The 18,620-nt window shown below is 43.9% G+C and overlaps 1 protein-coding gene and 1 non-coding gene across 2 annotated transcripts; both read right to left on the reverse strand.

The window, feature by feature from the left end:
• Positions 1-4,153: 4,153 nt before the first annotated feature.
• On the reverse strand, positions 4,154-4,226 carry TRNAG-CCC (transfer RNA glycine (anticodon CCC)). Its single transcript has one exon. It is a non-coding gene; the product is annotated as a tRNA-Gly (tRNA).
• Positions 4,227-14,362: 10,136 nt separating this feature from the next.
• On the reverse strand, positions 14,363-17,260 carry LOC129638867 (ferritin light chain-like). Its single transcript, XM_055563585.1, has 2 exons — positions 17,166-17,260; positions 14,363-15,140 (listed from the first exon to the last, which is right to left on the reverse strand). The coding sequence occupies exon 2, from the start codon at positions 14,982-14,984 to the stop codon at positions 14,457-14,459; it is 528 nt and encodes a 175-aa protein (XP_055419560.1). The 5' UTR covers positions 14,985-15,140; positions 17,166-17,260; the 3' UTR covers positions 14,363-14,456.
• Between the last annotated feature and the right edge of the window lie 1,360 nt (positions 17,261-18,620).

Here is an 18,620-nt window from a genome sequence, read left to right on the forward strand (position 1 = left end):
TGATGACTTTATTTTCTTGGGCTCCAAAATCCCTGCCGATGGTGACTGCAGCCATGAAATTAAAAGATACTTGCTCCTTGGAAGAAAAGTTATGACCAACCTAGACAGCATATTAAAAAGCAGAGACATTACTTTGATGACAAAGTGCACTAGTCAAAGCTATGGTTTTTCCAAGAGTCATGTACAGATGTGAGCTGATGCTGCTAAGTCACGTCAGTCATGTCCGACTCTGCGTGACCCCATAGACAGCAGCCCACCAGGCTCCTGTCCCTGGGATTCTCCAGGCAAGAGTACTGGAGTGGGTTGCCATTGCCTTCTCCAACAGATGTGAGAGGTGGAGATAAAGAAGGCTGAGAGACAAAGAATTGATGCTTTTGAACTGTGGTGCTGATAAGACTCTTGAGAGTTTCTTGGACAGCAAGGAGATCAAATCAGTCGATCCTAGAGGAAATCAACTCTGAATTGGAAGGACTGATGCTTAAGCTGAAGTTCCAATACTTTGGCCACCTGATGTGAAGAGCCAGCTAATTGGAAAATATCCTGATGCTGGGAAAGATTGAGGGCAGGAGAAGGGGACAACAGAGGATGAGATGATTGGATGGCATCATTGACTCAATGGGCTTGAATTTGAGCAAATTCCAGGAGATAGCGAAGGACAGGGAAACCTAGCATGCTGCAGTCCATGGGGTTGCAAAGAGCTGGACACGACTTAGCAACTGGACAAAATAACTTATTTGTGGAAGAAAATGAGTCAGTTGTTCTATAGAGGCTACCATATTATGGATTTTGCATAAATTATGTAACCATAAAATTCACCCAGATACAGTTTACACTTGACATATTTGAATTCACTTAGCTAGAGCAGACTGTTCAAACTCATCTTGTGATACACATTTCACAGGTACAAATAAACACTCTAAAGGCCTTTGTGAAACAGTCACTAGTTTAGTGAACAGCTTTGTGGCTTGGGAAGTCTGGAATATTTACTTGTCCTTAATCCATCCTTCAAGCTTAATGCATGTAAACCTTATGTTTACATATCCTCCAGTGCTCAGAGAACTCCAGGACTTCAAGGCTTATTTCTATCTGGCAGATACTTCATAAAGGTCTGTTACTATAGCCCCACCCAAGAGGATTTCTACGAATAAAACAAATTGGGATATCTATCTGTGACCTGAATGAACTCTTCATGCGTTTGCTTGTGCTCAGTTGCTCAGTCATGTTCAATTCTTTGGGACCCTATGGACTGCAGCCCTCCAGGCTCCTCTGTCCATGGGGTTCTCCAGGCAAGAATACTGGAGTGGGCTGCCACACCCTCCTCCAGAGGATATTCCTGACCCAGGGATTGAACCCACGTCTCCATCTCCTGTATTTGCAGGTGGATCCTTTATCACTGAGCCACTTGACCTCTGCCCATAAAGAAATGAAGATTTGACCAACAGGGCTTTGTAGCCCTGGGGTTCACTTGTATAAACTCTGGGGGAAAAATAACTGGCACTCTGGCCAGGTTGGGAATAAAGTTTTCTGGAATTAGATAATCTTTTAAGTCAAGATTGCACAAATTTACAGAATAACTAAAAAGCTCAACTCAGTAAAACTGGCTTGTCTCAAAAACAGACATGTCTTTTTAAAAAGGTCTTTGAGAAGTGCTCAGAGGACTGAAATGGAGGATGTGAGTTAGGTAATTCTTCTCCACTCTAAAGGCACTGGAATTATGTCTTCCCATAATGTGACATGCCATGAACAGTCCTATTCTGTCCAATGCATTTAATGGTAATGGTAAAAGCTGCACCCAACATAAATGTCTTTAAAAGGCCTATCACAATTGTCTTGCAATTGATGGATCTACTGGTCTCTACAAGAGCTTCATTGTCATGTTCAGAGGAGAAACTGGCCTCCCACAATGAGTATGTATTAAATGCCCTGAATATATCTTCAGAGACAAAGCTACTTCTCTCAGTTGTGGCTTTAGGCCAGGTTTTTGTCCTGTTGAACACAGCATCTGAGGATGAGATGGATACCATGACCATCTCATGAATCCTCTTGTGGCTAGAAGGAGCCCTTGGCCTATGGGACTCCATGAGCTACTCTGACCAAATGCCAAGATGTTTAGCAGATTTAAAATGCAGTTGTACCAACTGATCTATCATAGTGAGGGAACTCAGAACCACATATGCCACTCCAAACTCAGAATTCTCTCCATCCCAGGATTTGTCTTTCCATGAACTGTCTAGCAACATGCATAACATATGAAGTTCAGAGCACGAGGAAACTTCCTTTTGAGGAGTATGGGTTTCAGGGACAAGGTCAGTAGCTTTGTTCCTCCCTAGGTGCCATCACTAGAATCTCCATTTGGAACCCCAAGGCCAGCTTCCACAGGCTTTCCCTGGTGGCTCAGATGGTAAGGAATCTGCCTGCAATGCAAGAGACCTGGTTTGATCCTTGAGTCAGGAAGATCCCCTGGAGAAGGAAATAGCAACCCACTATGGCACCCCACTCCAGTACTCTTGCCTGGAAAATCCCATGGACAGAGGAGCCTGGTAGGCTGCAGTCCGTGGGGTCGCTCAGAGTCTGACACGACTGAGCGACTTTACTTTCACTTTTCACTTTCATGCATTGGAGAAGGAAATGGCAACCCACTCCAGTATTCTTGCCTGGAGAATTCCAGGGACGGGGGAGCCTGGTGGGCTGCCGTCTCAGGGGTCGCACAGAGTCAGACACGACTGAAGCAACTTAGCAGCAACAGCAGGAGCCAGTATTCTTGCCTGGAGAATTCCATGGACAGAGGAGCCTGGCGGGCTACCGTCCATGGGATCATAAAGAGCTGGACATGGCTGAGCAGCTAACACACTTGGCCAGCTTCTACAGAACTGAGGATGGTTCACTGTGGACTCGGGACATGTCTATTGACAGACTATGCCATGTAGGGAGGATGTACTCATGGGAACAAGTTGTTGGGAAGAAGGAGAGCTCTGGATTGTTGTTCTTTCATAGGACAGCTGCTAGAAGAAACCTTGTGTTGGGAGCTAGAGTCAGTGAGAGGAGATGTGTAAGGTAGCCCTGAAGAGCTGGTGGATCTACATTTTGCCATGTGGCTCAGGGAAGTGTAGGATAAAGCTGGGTTCTTAGGAGAACTGCTGCTGAGGAATGAAGTGCCTCCTGAAGAGGCTGCTGTGGAGGAATGGATGTTGAAGGAGGAAGAAGATTTGGGGAGGTTGTTGACAAATGGAGCTAGGCGAGGTATGCGTGAAGCTTTGCGATGTGCGAGGACTGCATGCAAGATTGACTTGGGCCTGGTTTCTAAGGTGCTGCCATTTAGAACCACTGTTCCAGAAACCTTTGCTGAGGGGAGCCTGGCAAGAAAGCACTTTGTATCCAGAACTCTTGGGGTTTTCCTCCTCAAATTGCTCTGGTACCACGGTCCGTTCAGCTGGAGAATTGAGGGGGCAATTACAGAGTGCTAGAGAGTGATGCAATGGCACCCCACTCCAGTACTCTTGCCTGGAAAATCCCATGGATGGAGGAGCCTGGTAGGCTGCAGTCCATGGGGTCACTAAGAGTCGGACATGACTGAGCGACTTCACTTTCACTTTTCACTTTCATGCATTGGAGAAGGAAATGGCAACCCACGCCAGTGTTCTTGCCTGGAGAATCCCAGGGACGGGAGAGCCTGGTGGGCTGACGTCTATGGGGTCACACAGAGTCGGACACAACTGAAGTGACTTAGCAGCAGCAGAGAGAGAGTGATGGTCTGGAAAACTGGGTTTTGGAAAATTTCTTTTTTACTTTTGTATGTGAGGACCTGTGACGTTTACACAAAGCAATGGGGCTGCCCATTCTGTCTGATAAAATGAGAACCTTTCCACTGCTTTTTTAAAAACTTGTTCTGGTTCTTTCTTTCTTTATTTTGCTGCCCCAGGGTCCTAGTTGTGGCATGTGGGATCTAGTTCCCTGACCAGGGATCGGACCCAGGACCCCCGCACTGGGAGCCTGGAGTCTCAGCCACTGGACCACCAGGGAAGCCCTGAATGAGAACTTTTAGGAGGCTTAGTCTACGTTTCCTTCACCCTGACTTTGTTCTATTTATTTATTTGGCTGCACTGGGTCTTCATTGCAGCATGTCAGATCTTTAGTTGCAGTGCGTGAGATGCAGTTCCCTAACCAGGGTTTGAACCTGGGCCCACTGCATTGGGAGTACAGAGTCTTAGCCACTGGACCACAAGGGAAACTCCACCTTTGCCTTAACTGTGAAGGAGCCTTTACTTTCTTCTCGGTCAGTATGGATGTCAGGGACCTGTGGTGTGGTCCTTTCTCCTTACACAGAGACCTAGTGTGCACTCAGCCTTGGGCCCAGAGTTTGAACTTCAGCACCCAAACCATTCATGCAGTCCTCCCTAGACTGGCTCTCCTCTCATTACAGATCATAATCCTCTGGTCCCATCTTTCCCACCTGAAAGAATACCTTCTTGATAACAGCATTCCACTGACCTTTCTTCTGGGCTCTGCTCCCCTTTTCTTCTTCGTTTCCAGAGCAAATCTGTTCTCTCTGCTCCTTGTCTTTTTCCTCTTGCAGCATCTCTGCAGTCTTTGCTTGCGTGTGCACCTGGCATGCATCCTGGTACTGGGCCATCTGCTATGCCATTGCCCTGCCAATAGCATCTTTAAATTTCTGTAGAGGCTCCTCCAGATGCACCCCCACCAACAGGTTCCCAGAAATGAAGTCTTGGGGCAAGTATGACCAGGATGTCCTTTTGCTTCAGCGCAGGGATGAAGTCACATGGCCACGTGCCTCAGAACAGATCTGCTTGCTCAGCTACCAGGTTTGTACCTCTATGCCCAGTTGGATCCCATTGATATCCTGGGTGAAGCACTGCCTTTTGCACTGTCCCTCAGCTTCTGGCAGCGTGAACTGGCTCCTCAAGGCACTTCTCCAGGGGCACTGGCAGGCTTTTGAAGAGAAAAGAAAACTGTGAATTCTCCATCCACTCCCACCCCATGGGAATCTCTTTCATCATCCATATCACAGAAGGGGCTTCCTTCTGGAGACTCACTGAGCAGCTGCTTCAGGTCCAAATCAGTTAGAGAGACCATAGCAGTGACCTCCTGGAACAACCCACTGTCAGAGGCTGAGCAGAAGATTGAGAGTGAGGGGTGCTACCCTGCTCCCACAGCCTTATGATCCTCGTGCATGTTTTTCCTGGGCCAATTTCTCATTTTGAAATGTCTTTACATTTCTTTATCACTTCGAGCCTCAAGAACACATCTTCTTGTTTTCCTTACCATCATGAAGAGCTGTGAAGCCCATTTGGGAAAAGCTGGCCTTTGTTCATTTCTTCTGCCACACCCAAGCAGAGCCCCCAGGAGCAAAGGACCAGCCCCAGGCGCATTACATGGGCCTCATGACCTTAAGGGAGAGGGAAGTGGGGTCTCAGGAGGTGGGGCAGTGCTGACTGATCAGAAGCCCAGGGAGGGGGAAAGGAGGCCTGCTTTCTTTGAATAAATGTTATGCCTTCACTGGGCTCCTGGAACATCCCTAACATAATTATTTTCAAGTATTTTTTTTTTTTTCTATTCCGTAACACTGACTTCACCTGTATTGAATTCATATCCGATTATTTTGTTAGATGTTTTTTTCTGTAGCATGAGATTTGTTCATGCACTCTAGGATTTTTTGTTTGCACATTCATTTGGAGTGCCTTTTCCTTTGTTTTATTTTCACTACACCCTGACTTCATTCAGTGGTTTAGCAATTGCCTCCACTCAGTATCCATTTTGCAGTAGGAAATTGAATACAAGTGGCACTCACGCCCTCTGTTTCCTAAGCTCGTAACTCCCTATACTATTGAAGGGACTTCCCAGATGGCGCTAGTGGTAAAGAACCCCCCTGCCAATGCAGGAGACATAAGAAATGCGGGTTCGATCCCTGTGTCGGGAAGGTGGAAACAGCAACCCACTCCAGTATTCTTGCCTGGAGAATCCAATGGACAGAGGAGCCTGGCAGGCTACAGTCTATAGGATCACAAAGAGTCGGACACGACTGAGGTGACTTAGCATGCACACATACTACTGAAGAACCCCTTTCTGTGGAAAATGAAAGCACCACCTCCACACTGCACCTGTGGCATCTCTTGGACGGTGATTCTGCACCAGCTCAGCCTTCTCTCTTATCGGGTCCTCAGCCATGGCTTCTTTCTAGGCTGAGGCTCCTGCCTCTGTGTGCATTGACTGCATTCAAATTTTTTGAGAACTTGACCCCAGTAAAGGTTTGGAGCAGGAGACTGGCCCTCTTTCTATCTCCAGCTGCTTCTTCTGCAGAAACCAATCTAGAATCTTTGCTTCCATTGGCTTGGGAGAGAGAAAACCTTTCTGAAGTAAAAGGGAAGAACAAAGCAGAAATGCAGAGACAAACAAAAAAGATGAAGAGAGAGAAATTCATGAGTTTCCCATTTTATCTGCCTTTCCTGAAGTTTGACTTTTCCTTTAATTCCAGGACACACCTCAGTAACCTTCTACCTCTCCCATATATATTTGGGAGCAGGAAATTGAATACAAGTGGCACTCACGCCCTCTGTTTCCTAAGCTTGTAACTCCCTATACTATTGAAGGGACTTCCCAGATAGTGCTAGTGGTAAAGAACCCGCCTGCCAATGCAGGAGACATAAGAGATGCGAGTTCGATGCAACCCTCATCTCTTTGCTTAAGCTAGCTCCAATGGGTTTCTGATACTAGAAATTAAAAGGTTCAGTGAGGGACTTCCCTGGTAGTCTAGTGGCTAAGACTCCATGCTCCCAGTGCAGGGGGCCCAGGTTCCATCAGATCAGAGAACTAGATGCCACATGCTGCAACTGAGTTTGTATTCCACAACTAAAAAATCCAAGGAAGATGCAAGATACCATAAGTGGCAACTAAGACCCAGTGTAGCCAAATAAATAAATATTTTTTAAAAAATAGGTGCAGTGAATACGTGTCTTTTGGGCATGCCTTGATCCAGTGTGTTTGTGATTCCTGTGCCAAGAACCACTGCACCCTTGCTCTGGGATTTCCTCCTTCCAGAACTCCCTCTTTGAAGTATCAATCTTGGCTCTCACTATGCTGGGGGAGAGTTTGGACATCTCTCCATACAAACTTTGTCAGGAAGATGGGATTTGGTCAGGAAAACAGAACCACTCTGTGGACTGCAGGAAACCAAGAGGCCGAAGGCTTGCATGATATGGGGAAGCTGAGGGAGTGAGGGTCTGTGGGCTGAGGCTGGAAGCTTGGAGAAACACTCACTGAAGCCTCCAGTACAAAGCACTGGTGATTCTCAGAAGTCCTCCAGGAAATTAGCACAGTTGCTACACTTCTCAAGCGAAAATGGCTGAACCAAATGATCTCTAGGGTCTTTTCCAGTTTTGAGGTATGCTGAGTCTTTAACAAGGTCCAGTGAGCATCCTGGGTAGAATCATCAGTAGCAAGGAAAACATGAAAGGCTGGGGAGCTCAGCGACTCTTAGTTGAGTGACAAGAGCCCCTGGCACACTGGCCTGTGAATGAGAAGGCAAAGCCCGGTGTTTCTACAGTTTTTCTCATAACTCTGGCTTTCCTGATCAAACCATCCCTCCATCCAGTCCTGAGCTCTCTCTCATTGGTTCAGCCTCCTGATATTTGTGCTGTGACCTGCCAATGAGGATGTGTTCTCCTGCCCCAGCTGACTGCTCAGTGCTGATTCGTGAATGGTGTCATTATTCCCTGCGAGCCTGGAGGGGACAGAAACACTTTTGCTCCCTGGGTCTCCTTGACCAATTGACTTAACCAAATGCACAAGGATCTGGGACAAAGACCCATACCTTCCTTCCCACTTAGAAAATTAGCCCATCTTTTTCAAACCTCTCCTTCAGTCAGCCTGTTTTACTCACCTCACTGAATCTGTAAAATCTCCCTTGTACATCAAGACATTGTGAAAGGTTTACTTGCCTTCAGTCACGTGCTTTTCAAAATGTGTTAATTATGCATTACTCATTGAGTATGCTCTGAGCTGTTGCTGCTAATGTCATCTTATTGGACTGGGGAGAAGTTACTTGTAGCGGTTACGTAATCTTCAGACTTGCTGACAAGGAGTTTCACTACCATAATATGCTTAATTGGGGGTCCTCAATTTTGATTTATTGTCCTGATGAAATCAAATCCTCCTGGTATTTTCTTCCTTCAGTCAGATAGTAAAGGGAGTCAGCATTTTCTTTTATCTAGATGTTCAACTTCTCTTCCGCAGACAAATACCATTGAAATATTGAAGTAATAATGATGGTCTAAACAGAGAACTCAATGTTCTTATACTAAAGATTAATGGGTTTTAATATTTTATTTGTCAAAGTAAACCATAGAGCATTATTTCATCTTCTCAAATTTTAGTCTCAGAAAGGATGCAGTTTCAGTACTCATATACATGGTGAAATTTATTGATCAGAAATGCTATCATTTCTTTGTAGTTTCCATAAATGGTTTGATTATCAAATAGACCGACATAGAACACTTGACAGTTCTTTCTTTATTATACATTGTAATTAATCTTGCAACCAGTCTTATTTGTCAATTTAAAAAAATGAGTCAGTGAAACATACAGTTAAAACATGGTGTGGTTCTATGACATATAGTCATGATTCACAGTCCAGAACAGGTCCATGCATAAACCAACTTTGCTTTTGATTAAATGGCAATGCATGTTTATACAGCATCCTCTAAGTACCCAAGGAAACCCTGTATTTGCAGCTGAAATGGGTATACTGCCACTTTGTCTTTTCAGAAGCATGGGTCAATTGCTTTTGGTCAAATACATTTTTGGTCCCATCTGTATAATCAAAGCAATAATGAATTGTGGCAGTTTTAAAATATGTCCACAAAGCCTTTGACACCCTTCCCAGGTGGGTTCTATGACCTCTCCATCCTAATCTGTACTGATGTTAGAGACTCATTTATAGTCTGGAGAATCAGAAAAGTGATTCACATAACTTTTGAGGCAATGCAATGTCTACTTGGTTCTCTTGGGGCACTTGCTGTGGCAGAAGCCAGGTGCCATGTAAGCAATCCAACCCCTCATGCTGTTGAGGCCACTTGGAGGTGCTTCAGCTGACAACCCAACTGAACTCCCAACCAACACCAAACAGCCAGATGTATGAGTAAGTCGTTTTGCACATCTAACTCACTTGAGCCTTTAGATGACTCCAGTTATCGAGAGAGTCCAACTGAGCCCTTCTCCAATTCTGTGGTCAAATAGTTTTGAAGAGAATTCTGCATCTTAGGAGATTGAAAATGCACACTGTAACATTAAAGGCTCTGATAAGTCCTGCAATACATAAATCTAATAAATTTAGTTCAAATTTATTTAGCCATGGAACCATTTTGTCTTGAGACATCTATTAGGATCTGATTGATAAAATTAACACTCTGATTAATACAGTTTTCAATTATAAAATTTTTCAGCTATGTGTTTAGTCATTCAGTTGTGTTCAACACTTTGCGACCCCATGGACTGCAACCCAGCAGGCTTCTCTGTCCATGGGGATTCCCCAGGCAAGAATACTGGAGTGAGGTCCCATGCCCTCCTCCAGCGGATCTTCCCAACCCAGGGATCAAACCCAAATCTCCTGCATTGCAGGCGGATTCTTTACTGTCTGAGCCACCTATAGCTTGGGACTATAGCTTGGCTCAGAATTTAGCAATAGAGCCTGTTACAGTTGCAATAGTTAATTAACTTCATCTTGATGAAGAAATCAAACTTCCAAGGGGAGGGCCAAATAATAGGGATGAGTTAAGGATCTGAAATATTGTATCAGAAAATAAGAGGCTACGGGTTCAACCGGAAATTACACACAAGTGCAGGGAATACATCAGTAATCATCAGGAAGGAAGTTCCTTCTGGATAGGAAAACAATTGGGTTTTAAAATGTCCCTTGGTTCTGCTTCTTTTGGTGGTCCGAGGAGTGGCAGGATCTCCTGGCTGGGTCTTAGAGCAAATCAATTTATCTATCTACTTACCTACCTTCCTATCCATCCATTTTCATTCCTTTCACTTGAAGAGGTAATATATTCATATAGCATAAAATTCACAAAGAATAGAGTGATATACACTGAAAACTCTCCCTCCCACTCTGTCTTTCAATTACACTGTTTCCAGTTTCTTATCTCTCTTTTCCCAGGGTTAACTTAAGCACATAGAAGCAAATACATATATATGTCCTTAAAACATATAGTACATATTATACATATTGTGTTCTGCACTTTGCTATTTTTAAATATGTATTTAAAAATACTATTTTTTAAATACATATTTAAAGTAAACTAAAGAGCCTCTTGATGAAAGTGAAAGAGGAGAGTGAAAAAGTTGGCTTAAAACTCAACATTCAGAAAACTAAGATCATGGCATCTGGTCCCATCACTTCATGGGAAATAGATGGGGAAACAGTGGAAACAGTGGCTGACTTTATTTTTCTGGGCTCCAAAATCACTGCAGATGGTGATTGCAGCCATGAAATTAAAAGACACTTACTCCTTGGAAGGAAAGTTATGACCAACCTAGACAGCATATTAAAAAGCAGAGACATTACTTTGTCAACAAAGACATGGCTTTGTCAACAAAGACATGAATTTGTCAAAACAAAAGTCAAGGCTATGGTTTTTCCAGTGGTCATGTATGGATGTGAGAGTTGGACTATAAAGAAAGCTGAGCACAGTAGAATTGATGCTTTTGAACTGTGGTACTGGAGAAGACTCGTGAGAGTCCCTTGGACTGAAAGGAGATCCAACCAGTCCATCCTAAAGGAAATCAGTCCTGGGTGTTCATTGGACGGACTGATGTTGAAGCTGAAACTCCAATATTTTGGCCACCTGATGCGAAGAACTGACTCATTGGAAAAGACCCTGATGTTGGGAAAGATTGAAGGCGGGAGGAGAAGGGGACGACAGAGGATTAGATGGTTGGATGGCATCATCAACTCAATGGACATGAATTTGGGTAAACTCCGGGAGTTGGTGATGGACAGGGAGGCCTGGTGTGCTGTGGTTCATGGGGTCGCAAAGAGCTGGACATGACTGAGCGACTGAACTGAACTCAAAGTAATTCCACGGTGAGTTTACTTATTCTTATTTTTCCCATCTCCACTGAATATTTCATTGTATGGATGTATCATAATATAATTAACCAGTCATTTATTGGTGTCTTTTCCTGTTATAAACAATGTTGCAATGAATAAATTTGGACATGCATCACCTTGCCTGTATGCAAATGTATCTGAGGATAAGTGACTAGACACGGACTCACAGGGTCAAATGTTGGCAGGTGTTGTTGGTGCCTGGCCCTGATCTCTTTTATGGGACTGGTGTATCCATTCCTCAGCTGCTTCAGGTGTTGGCTTCTAAAAATCTCACCCATGCTTCCTTTTTCTTTCTTAATGTTAACTGAATTTTTTTTTTTCTTGGCCACATGCAGGATGATCTTAGTTCCCTGACCACGGGATAGAACTCACATTCCCTGCAGTGGAAGTGCAGAATGTTAACCTCTGGACCACTGGGGAAGTCCCTCACATGTGCTTTCTTTTCTGGGGAACTGCTGTTGACTGACAGTTGCTACCAGGCCCACAGATGTCTTGGAAATTACAGGCTCTTCTGGGGCCAGCCCCTGGACAATGACTTACAAATGTGTGGTTATCACAAGCCAGTCTCCTTGTCTCTGGGCGGAATAGACTCTGTCTTATAATCACTCAAGAGCCTCTTGTGGGATGGGGCTGAGGCTAGACAAATCTTAAGCCACACTTGCCCTATCCCCTTCCCCCGCCATCCTGCTTCCCTTACTCCTCTGAAGGTTTCTTCTGAGAACATTCCCTTAATAACTCATTTGTACAAGAATCCCTGTTTCAGCCTCTGTTTCTAGGGAGCCTAGACTAAGACAAATGTTATGTGCACATCTAATTTTTTTGTTATTAAATCACTTTTTTTTAAATTAAGGTGAAATTCATGTAACATAAAATTTGTCATTTCAAAATATACAATTCATTTAGTGTATTCACAACATCTTTATTTCATTGGGTATAGTCCCAAACGACACTATACCCAGTAAGCCATCATATCCCTCAGCCCTTGACAACCAACCACTGTTTCTGTTTCTATGGATTTGACATTCTGAACATTTAATATAAATAAAATTATATAATCTGTGATCTCTTGGTGCACATGTAATTTTTAAAATAAATTTCATAGATATTGTTCGGTTGTTTCATAGAGGTTGCACCAATTTAGATTCATCCTAGCAATGTAAGAAAGTGTTAGGGAAAATTTTATCATCTTAATTGCTCATCAAGTATTAGTGAAATAGTGAATATATGCTGTGTCTTATTTTGGTGTTAGTGTGTTTGGAGTAGTGTGTGTGCATGCTAAGTCACTTCAGCCATGTCCGACTTTTTGTGATGCTATGGACTGTAGCCCACCAGTCTCCTCTATCTATGGAATTCTCCAGCCAAGAATACTGGAGTGGGTTGCCATGCCCTTCTCCAGGGGATCTTCCCTACCCATGGATTGAACCCGTGACTCTTAAGTCTCCTGCACTGGCAGGTGTGTTCTTTACCACTAGCGCCATCTTGGGCTTCTCTGATGGCTTGGTGGATAAAGAATCTCCCTGCAGTGCAGGAGACACAGAAGAGGTGTGTTCAACCCCTGGGTCAGGAAGATCCCCTGGAGTAGGAAATGGCAAGCCACTCTGGTATTCTTGCCTGAAAAATCCCATGAACAGAAGACCCTGGAGGGATACAGTCCAAAGGGTTGCAAAGAGTTGGAGGTGACTGAGCCCGAGCACATCCTATTAGCATATTTGGAGCTGTGTATCCCTACTTTAAAAAATATGTTTGTTTCCAGAGGAACTGGGACATCTGTCTGTGTAAAAGTTTGTTTCCATCTCGATGGCCATGTGACCACTGATCTCATGGCCCTTCCACTTGCTATGGGTACCAGGGAGTGCTGAAAAGTAGATGATGGGGAGGGCCATGGCCAAAGGGAAAGGATAGGAAGGGTTAGTATTTTCTAAGATATAGGAAAATAAAAGGTCTCAATTTTTTTAAATCAAAAAGCACAGAATACCTAGATGGGAGGGGAATATTTGGGATTCATAGGGAGATTCTGAGTCCAACTTTGACCAATGCTTTTAGAGGATATGTGGTCTAACCTACAGTGTGGTTTGCATAAGCCAGAGGAAGCCTGCTGTGGGCTTTCAGGTCAGCACACTTGAGATCCAATCCCAGCTCCACTGCCTTCTAACTCTATGCCCTTATCTTTCTGAGTCTTGGTTTCATTTTCAGTAAGATAACAACAACAATAATACCTATCTTGCAAAGTTATTATGAAAATTCAGTGTGTTTGGTCCTGGATGAGGGTTATATAAAGAGTATTGAAAAGACAGTAGAAATTGTGGTTATTACTATCACTGAAGAGCTCTCCTCAATTATAATGAAAGGTTTCAGAACTACAAAATGTATTTAGTATAGAAGAAGCCCCAGGAGAAGGACTCTTGGGTCTACACTTTTCACATCATCCTATTCCAATTCTTTAAAAAATTTTTTATTTATTATTTATTTTTTTGGCTGCACAGCAACTGGGATCTTAGTTCCTCAACCAGAAATTGAACTTGCATCCCCTGCAGTGGAAGTGCAGAGTCTTAACTACTGGACTACCAGGGAAGCCCCCCAATTCTTTTTCACTAATGAAGGTCCATACTCCCCTCTCACTGCCTTCATCTCCCACTTCATTCAGGGGCTGGCATAAACAGCCAATAAAAGAAAGCCAGAGTGCATGGGTGGCAGGGTTTTCTCTGCTGGTAAATGTTTGGGAACCCAATGACCTGTACTCAAGAGGAAAGGCTGACCACCTATATAGCAAGGGGTTTCAATGGTGGAGAGTTTTCCCATTTCCACTGAGGACAACATAAAAGAACATGGAGATGCTGGAACAGAGAGGGTTAAGATGGACTTAAGCTAGCCCTTCAAAGACCCTCAGTGCTAGAAGTTTCCATTCTGTGAACACATTGCCTCTGGGTTTATTTGAGTGTACTCCAGCTTTATGCTTCAGTATTGGCTTTGTATCATCTAAGCCACCCAAAGGAATCCCCACACAGAATACAAAATGCACACATTATAGAATAAAGCCAAGGATTTTTTTTTTTTTTTCCGCTGCACCTTGCAGTTTGAAGGATCTTAATTCCCTGACCAAGGATTGCACCTGGGCCACAGCAGGGAAAGCACTGAGTCCTAACCACTGAACCATCAGGGAATTCCCAAGGAGTACTTTTTATGCTGCAAAAAGCTTTATTGTTTCCATTTGGTCCAAGGCTTGAGAGAGGGTTCCAGGGTGTTAAAAAGCTGCCTAGTGGCTGCAGGGAGGGGCTTCATGCAGCCCTGATGTTAGGTGGGTTCTTCAATGGCCACTGGTCTCCAGAAGCTCCTAGTCATGCTTGAGGGTGAGCCTTTCGAAGAGATACTCACTCAACCCAGCCTGGGAACCAGCCAGCCTGCGGAGGTTGGTCAGGTGGTCACCCATCTTCTTGATGAGTTTCACTTCCTCATCTAGGAAGTGGTTCTCCAGGAAATCACAGATGTGGGGGTCTCCGAGGGCAGAAGCCAGGCCATGCAGATCCAACAGGGCTTGATTCAGGTTCTTCTCTACAAGAAACGTGGCTTCCATAGCATCCTGGGTTTTACCCCACTCATCTTGAGATGGCTTCTGCACGTCCAGGAAAAGGGCGCAGCCGCCACGCTGGTTTTGCAGTTTCAAGAGACGCTCCGTGCCCTCGCACTTCTCCTTGGCCAATTTGCGAAAAAAGTGACCCACACCCTCCAGGGCCACATCGTCGCGGTCGAAATAGAAGTCCAGAGAGAGGTAGGTGTAGGAGGCCCGCGGTTGCATGTTAACCAGGCGGTTGACGGTGGCCTCCACCTCGGAAGAATAATTCTGACGAATCTGGGAGCTCATGATTGGTCGGTAATAATAAGGAGTTAAAAAATGGTGGCTGGTCCCGGTGATCGCGGACAGCTGAGTGGCTGACTCCGGAGGTTGCGACTGGAAAAAGGTTGGAGGGTGGTCGGAGGCTGGAGCAAGGGGCTTCCCTGGGTCTGTTCCGTCCAAGCACTGTTGAAGCAAGAGACAGATCCGCGGGGCTGCTGAGCGCACTTTGGATTACTTTTTAAAAACCCTCATTATGTTTAAAATAAATTTGGGGGTACATTTCAAATGCTCCTCTTTCATTATATTCCCCACTATTGTCCTGCTCATAAATGTTGATGTTGTATAATGAATAGGGTTGTGAACCACTTTATTTTGGCTTGTTTTTGTGGAATAAGGGGTGCTTTTTGAGAAAATAACATTGGAATATTTGTTTAAGAAAAGTTTATGCTGAAAGAATTTTCTTTGCTTTGGAAAAATAAGAAAGCCAGATCTGTTTTGAGCCTTTTATGTTAGGTAATAGGTTGAGAGTATGTCTTCACATCTTGTAAAATAATCATTGCATAAATTATTTATCCTCTTTTCCAGAATAAAGTACTTCTTGGTACCCACACTTGAGAGAACTTACAGATGCCAATTAGGGTAGAGTATGTTTTAGCTTTTTTTTTTCTTTCTTCTGCAGTAGGGAAGGCAGATTGTGTAAAGGGCACTTGCTCCAGGATCTAGGCTGTCATGTTGCACAACTCCAAAAGACACTAGTAATTACATTATATCCTACGTGAATAGCTCCCCCTGGAACTCAGCATGTAATGTAATGATGAGCCCTGGAATTGTGCACCGCTTAGTAAAGTCCACATTTTGCTTCCCAATGCCACTTTTGGAGTTTTGCCTCATCTCATGTCTCTGGGAAGCATTGTCTACAGTCGAAGCTACAACAACTTGAGGTCAGTGTTGTCAGAGCAGAAGCTGGCAATCAAATCCAGCTTTAGATCCTTCCTCTGAGCACCGCTGCTGTGTGGACATGACTAAGACTCGGTTCCTCATGGTACTCACAGTACAGGGTGTGACCCTTCAAAGGCAGGAGATTTTGGTCCTCTGGTCTATGGATATGGTGACTACATTTTTTCAAACAAAAATCAGGACAAATGGTCTGGCAAAGGATTATTTATGGTCTGTGAATATATTTTAAAGGAGTCTTATAAATAGCTTTTAGTGATTTATGTGACAAATCATTGTGTAGAAAAGAATGAAACTGTGAGATGAATGTCGTCTCAGGAATTTTAATGTACACTTGCTACCTATAATATGAATAGTGACCATTTATTAAAGGGTTATTATTGAAGCTTTAAACTAAGTGCTTTACAGAAGTTATCTGATTTTCTTCTCAGGAGAACTCTAGTCGGTGGACACTATCAATCCATTTTATAGAAGGGATAACTGAAATCCTGAGATGAGAAGTAGCTTACCACGGTCATGTAGGTAGGAAGCAGTGGACCCAATTCTCTTCAATGATACAACACAACACTAGCTCTCCTATTTAATGAGGGCTTTTTACTCTTTATATGATGGCTTTATATGAGGGCTTTTTACTCTTCTATTTGGGTCTGGAGTGTCACAGAGGACTGTAGTTCCATCAGGCCAAGAGATTTATAACTCTCCCCTGTTCGTGGAGAATAAGATATTCCTTATCTCCTCAATTTAGTTCAGGACAGTAAACATTTATTAAGTATCTACTTGATAAAGCCCACAGGATTAGTAGTGCCAGAATATAAAGATTAATAATACCAATATCACATTCTTCCTATGCTCAAGATGACTGGATTAGAAGGAAAAGGCAAGCACACAAATAACTTTAATATGAGGCCAACCATAATAAGTGAAATATTTGAGAAACTAATTGCTATGAGAGTTTCAGGAAGGTAGAAATTAAATCAGACTAGGGAAGATTCCTATAGGAATTGGCATTTAAGTAGGGCACTGGAAGATTGTAGGGCTATCATGGTTACTATGGTTGTGTTACAATTTATCACCAAACTTAGTGGCATTAAACAATCATTTTACTCTGTTAAAAAATCTTATGTTCAGGAATTCAGGAAGGTGTCAGCTGAGCAGTTCTTGCTTGGTATCTCTTAAGTGGTTATGATCAGATGTGACTGGGGCTGCAGTCATCTAAAGCCTGGAGTGGCTGGATATTCAAGGTGGTGCACTTACTGGGCTGGCATTAATGCCATCTGTCAGTGAGAATGCAGCTGGGACCTCCACTGGGCTGCCACTGGAGTGCCTACATAGGGCTTCTGTAGCATGGTAGTCTCAGGCAGAAGTTGTATGGACCAACCTTGGAAGTCACATTCTATTGATAATGAGCAAGTCACTATGGCCAGCTCAGATTTAAGGGAAGGGGTCATGGGCTCCATCTCTTGATGGGAAGAGGATCAAGGTCAAGTAGGGCTATCAAGTTGTCAAAGAGAATGTGTAAACTGCCATAAGGGTGTGGTGAGTGGAGGTGTGGGCAAGGGGCCTTCTAGTCAGAGAGAACAGCAGAAGTAGGAAAGAGGTATGTTGAAGGAATGGCAAGTTGTCTTGTGTAGCTGGGGTGGGGAGGATAATGAATTGGGAGAGATAAATTTGAAAAAGTATTTTGGGTCCTGTCCACAGAGTACTTTATAAGCCAGAATGCTGAATCTGGATTTATTGAGAGGTAACCCAGTGATGACATTAGGAGCATGGCTTTGGAGTCAGGTAGAATTCTTTCTTGATCAACCCTTTACTAGCTGTGTGACCTTTGGTGAATTCCTTACCCTTCCAGAGACTCAGTGTTCTTAGCTGTGAAAGAAGAAAATTCTAATGTTGTTGCAGTTTTGCTTTATAAGACAGGAAGATGAATGTAAATCACTCAGTGTATAACAAGGGTGACAATTGTTATTGAATTGATAATAATAAGGTAGCTATGAGATTGTTGGGCTTCCCAGGTGGCACTAGTGGTAAAGAACTCACCTACCAATGCAGGAGATACAAGAGACACAGGTTTAATCCCTGGGTTGGGAAGATCCCCTAGAGAAGGGCTTGGCAACCCTCTCTAGTTTTCTTGTCTGAAGAATCCCATGGACAGAGGAGCCTGGCGGGCTACAGCCCATAGGGTCACAAAGTGTCAGACATGACTAAAGTGACTTAGCATGCACATGGGATTGTTTGAGGATAAAGTAATACGATTAAATTTGTCATTCAGAAAGATTCCATAAGGTAGCTCATAAGCCTGAAGCCAGGAAGACCAGTTGGAAAGACAAGATATTAAGCTGGTTAAGAAGCCATGAGAGGCTGAACCGGGGTGGTGATTGGGGAGGGCTTAGAATGACAGGATGTTGCAGAGATAGAGGTTTTATTTGCTGGCTTATGGACTACAGGGTGAGAGAGAGGGAGAATCTGACTTGGGTCAGAAGTCAGAGTGCAGGTCCTTCTAGTGGGGAGGCTGGAAAGATATCTTTGGTGACAACCTGGCTGTGGTCTCTCCTTAGCTCAGGGGTCTTTTGAATTGAGAGTAAGTGAAGCCAAACCCTGGCTTGCTAGGTGGCGCTAGTGGTAAAGAACCCACCTGCCAATGCAGGAGACATAAGAAATGTGGGGTTCAATTCCTGGGTTGGGAAGATCCCCTGGAAGAGGACATGGCAA

This window comes from Bubalus kerabau, chromosome X (genome assembly GCF_029407905.1).
Source record: "Bubalus kerabau isolate K-KA32 ecotype Philippines breed swamp buffalo chromosome X, PCC_UOA_SB_1v2, whole genome shotgun sequence".
In the NCBI taxonomy this organism is placed as follows: Eukaryota; Metazoa; Chordata; class Mammalia; order Artiodactyla; family Bovidae; genus Bubalus; species Bubalus kerabau.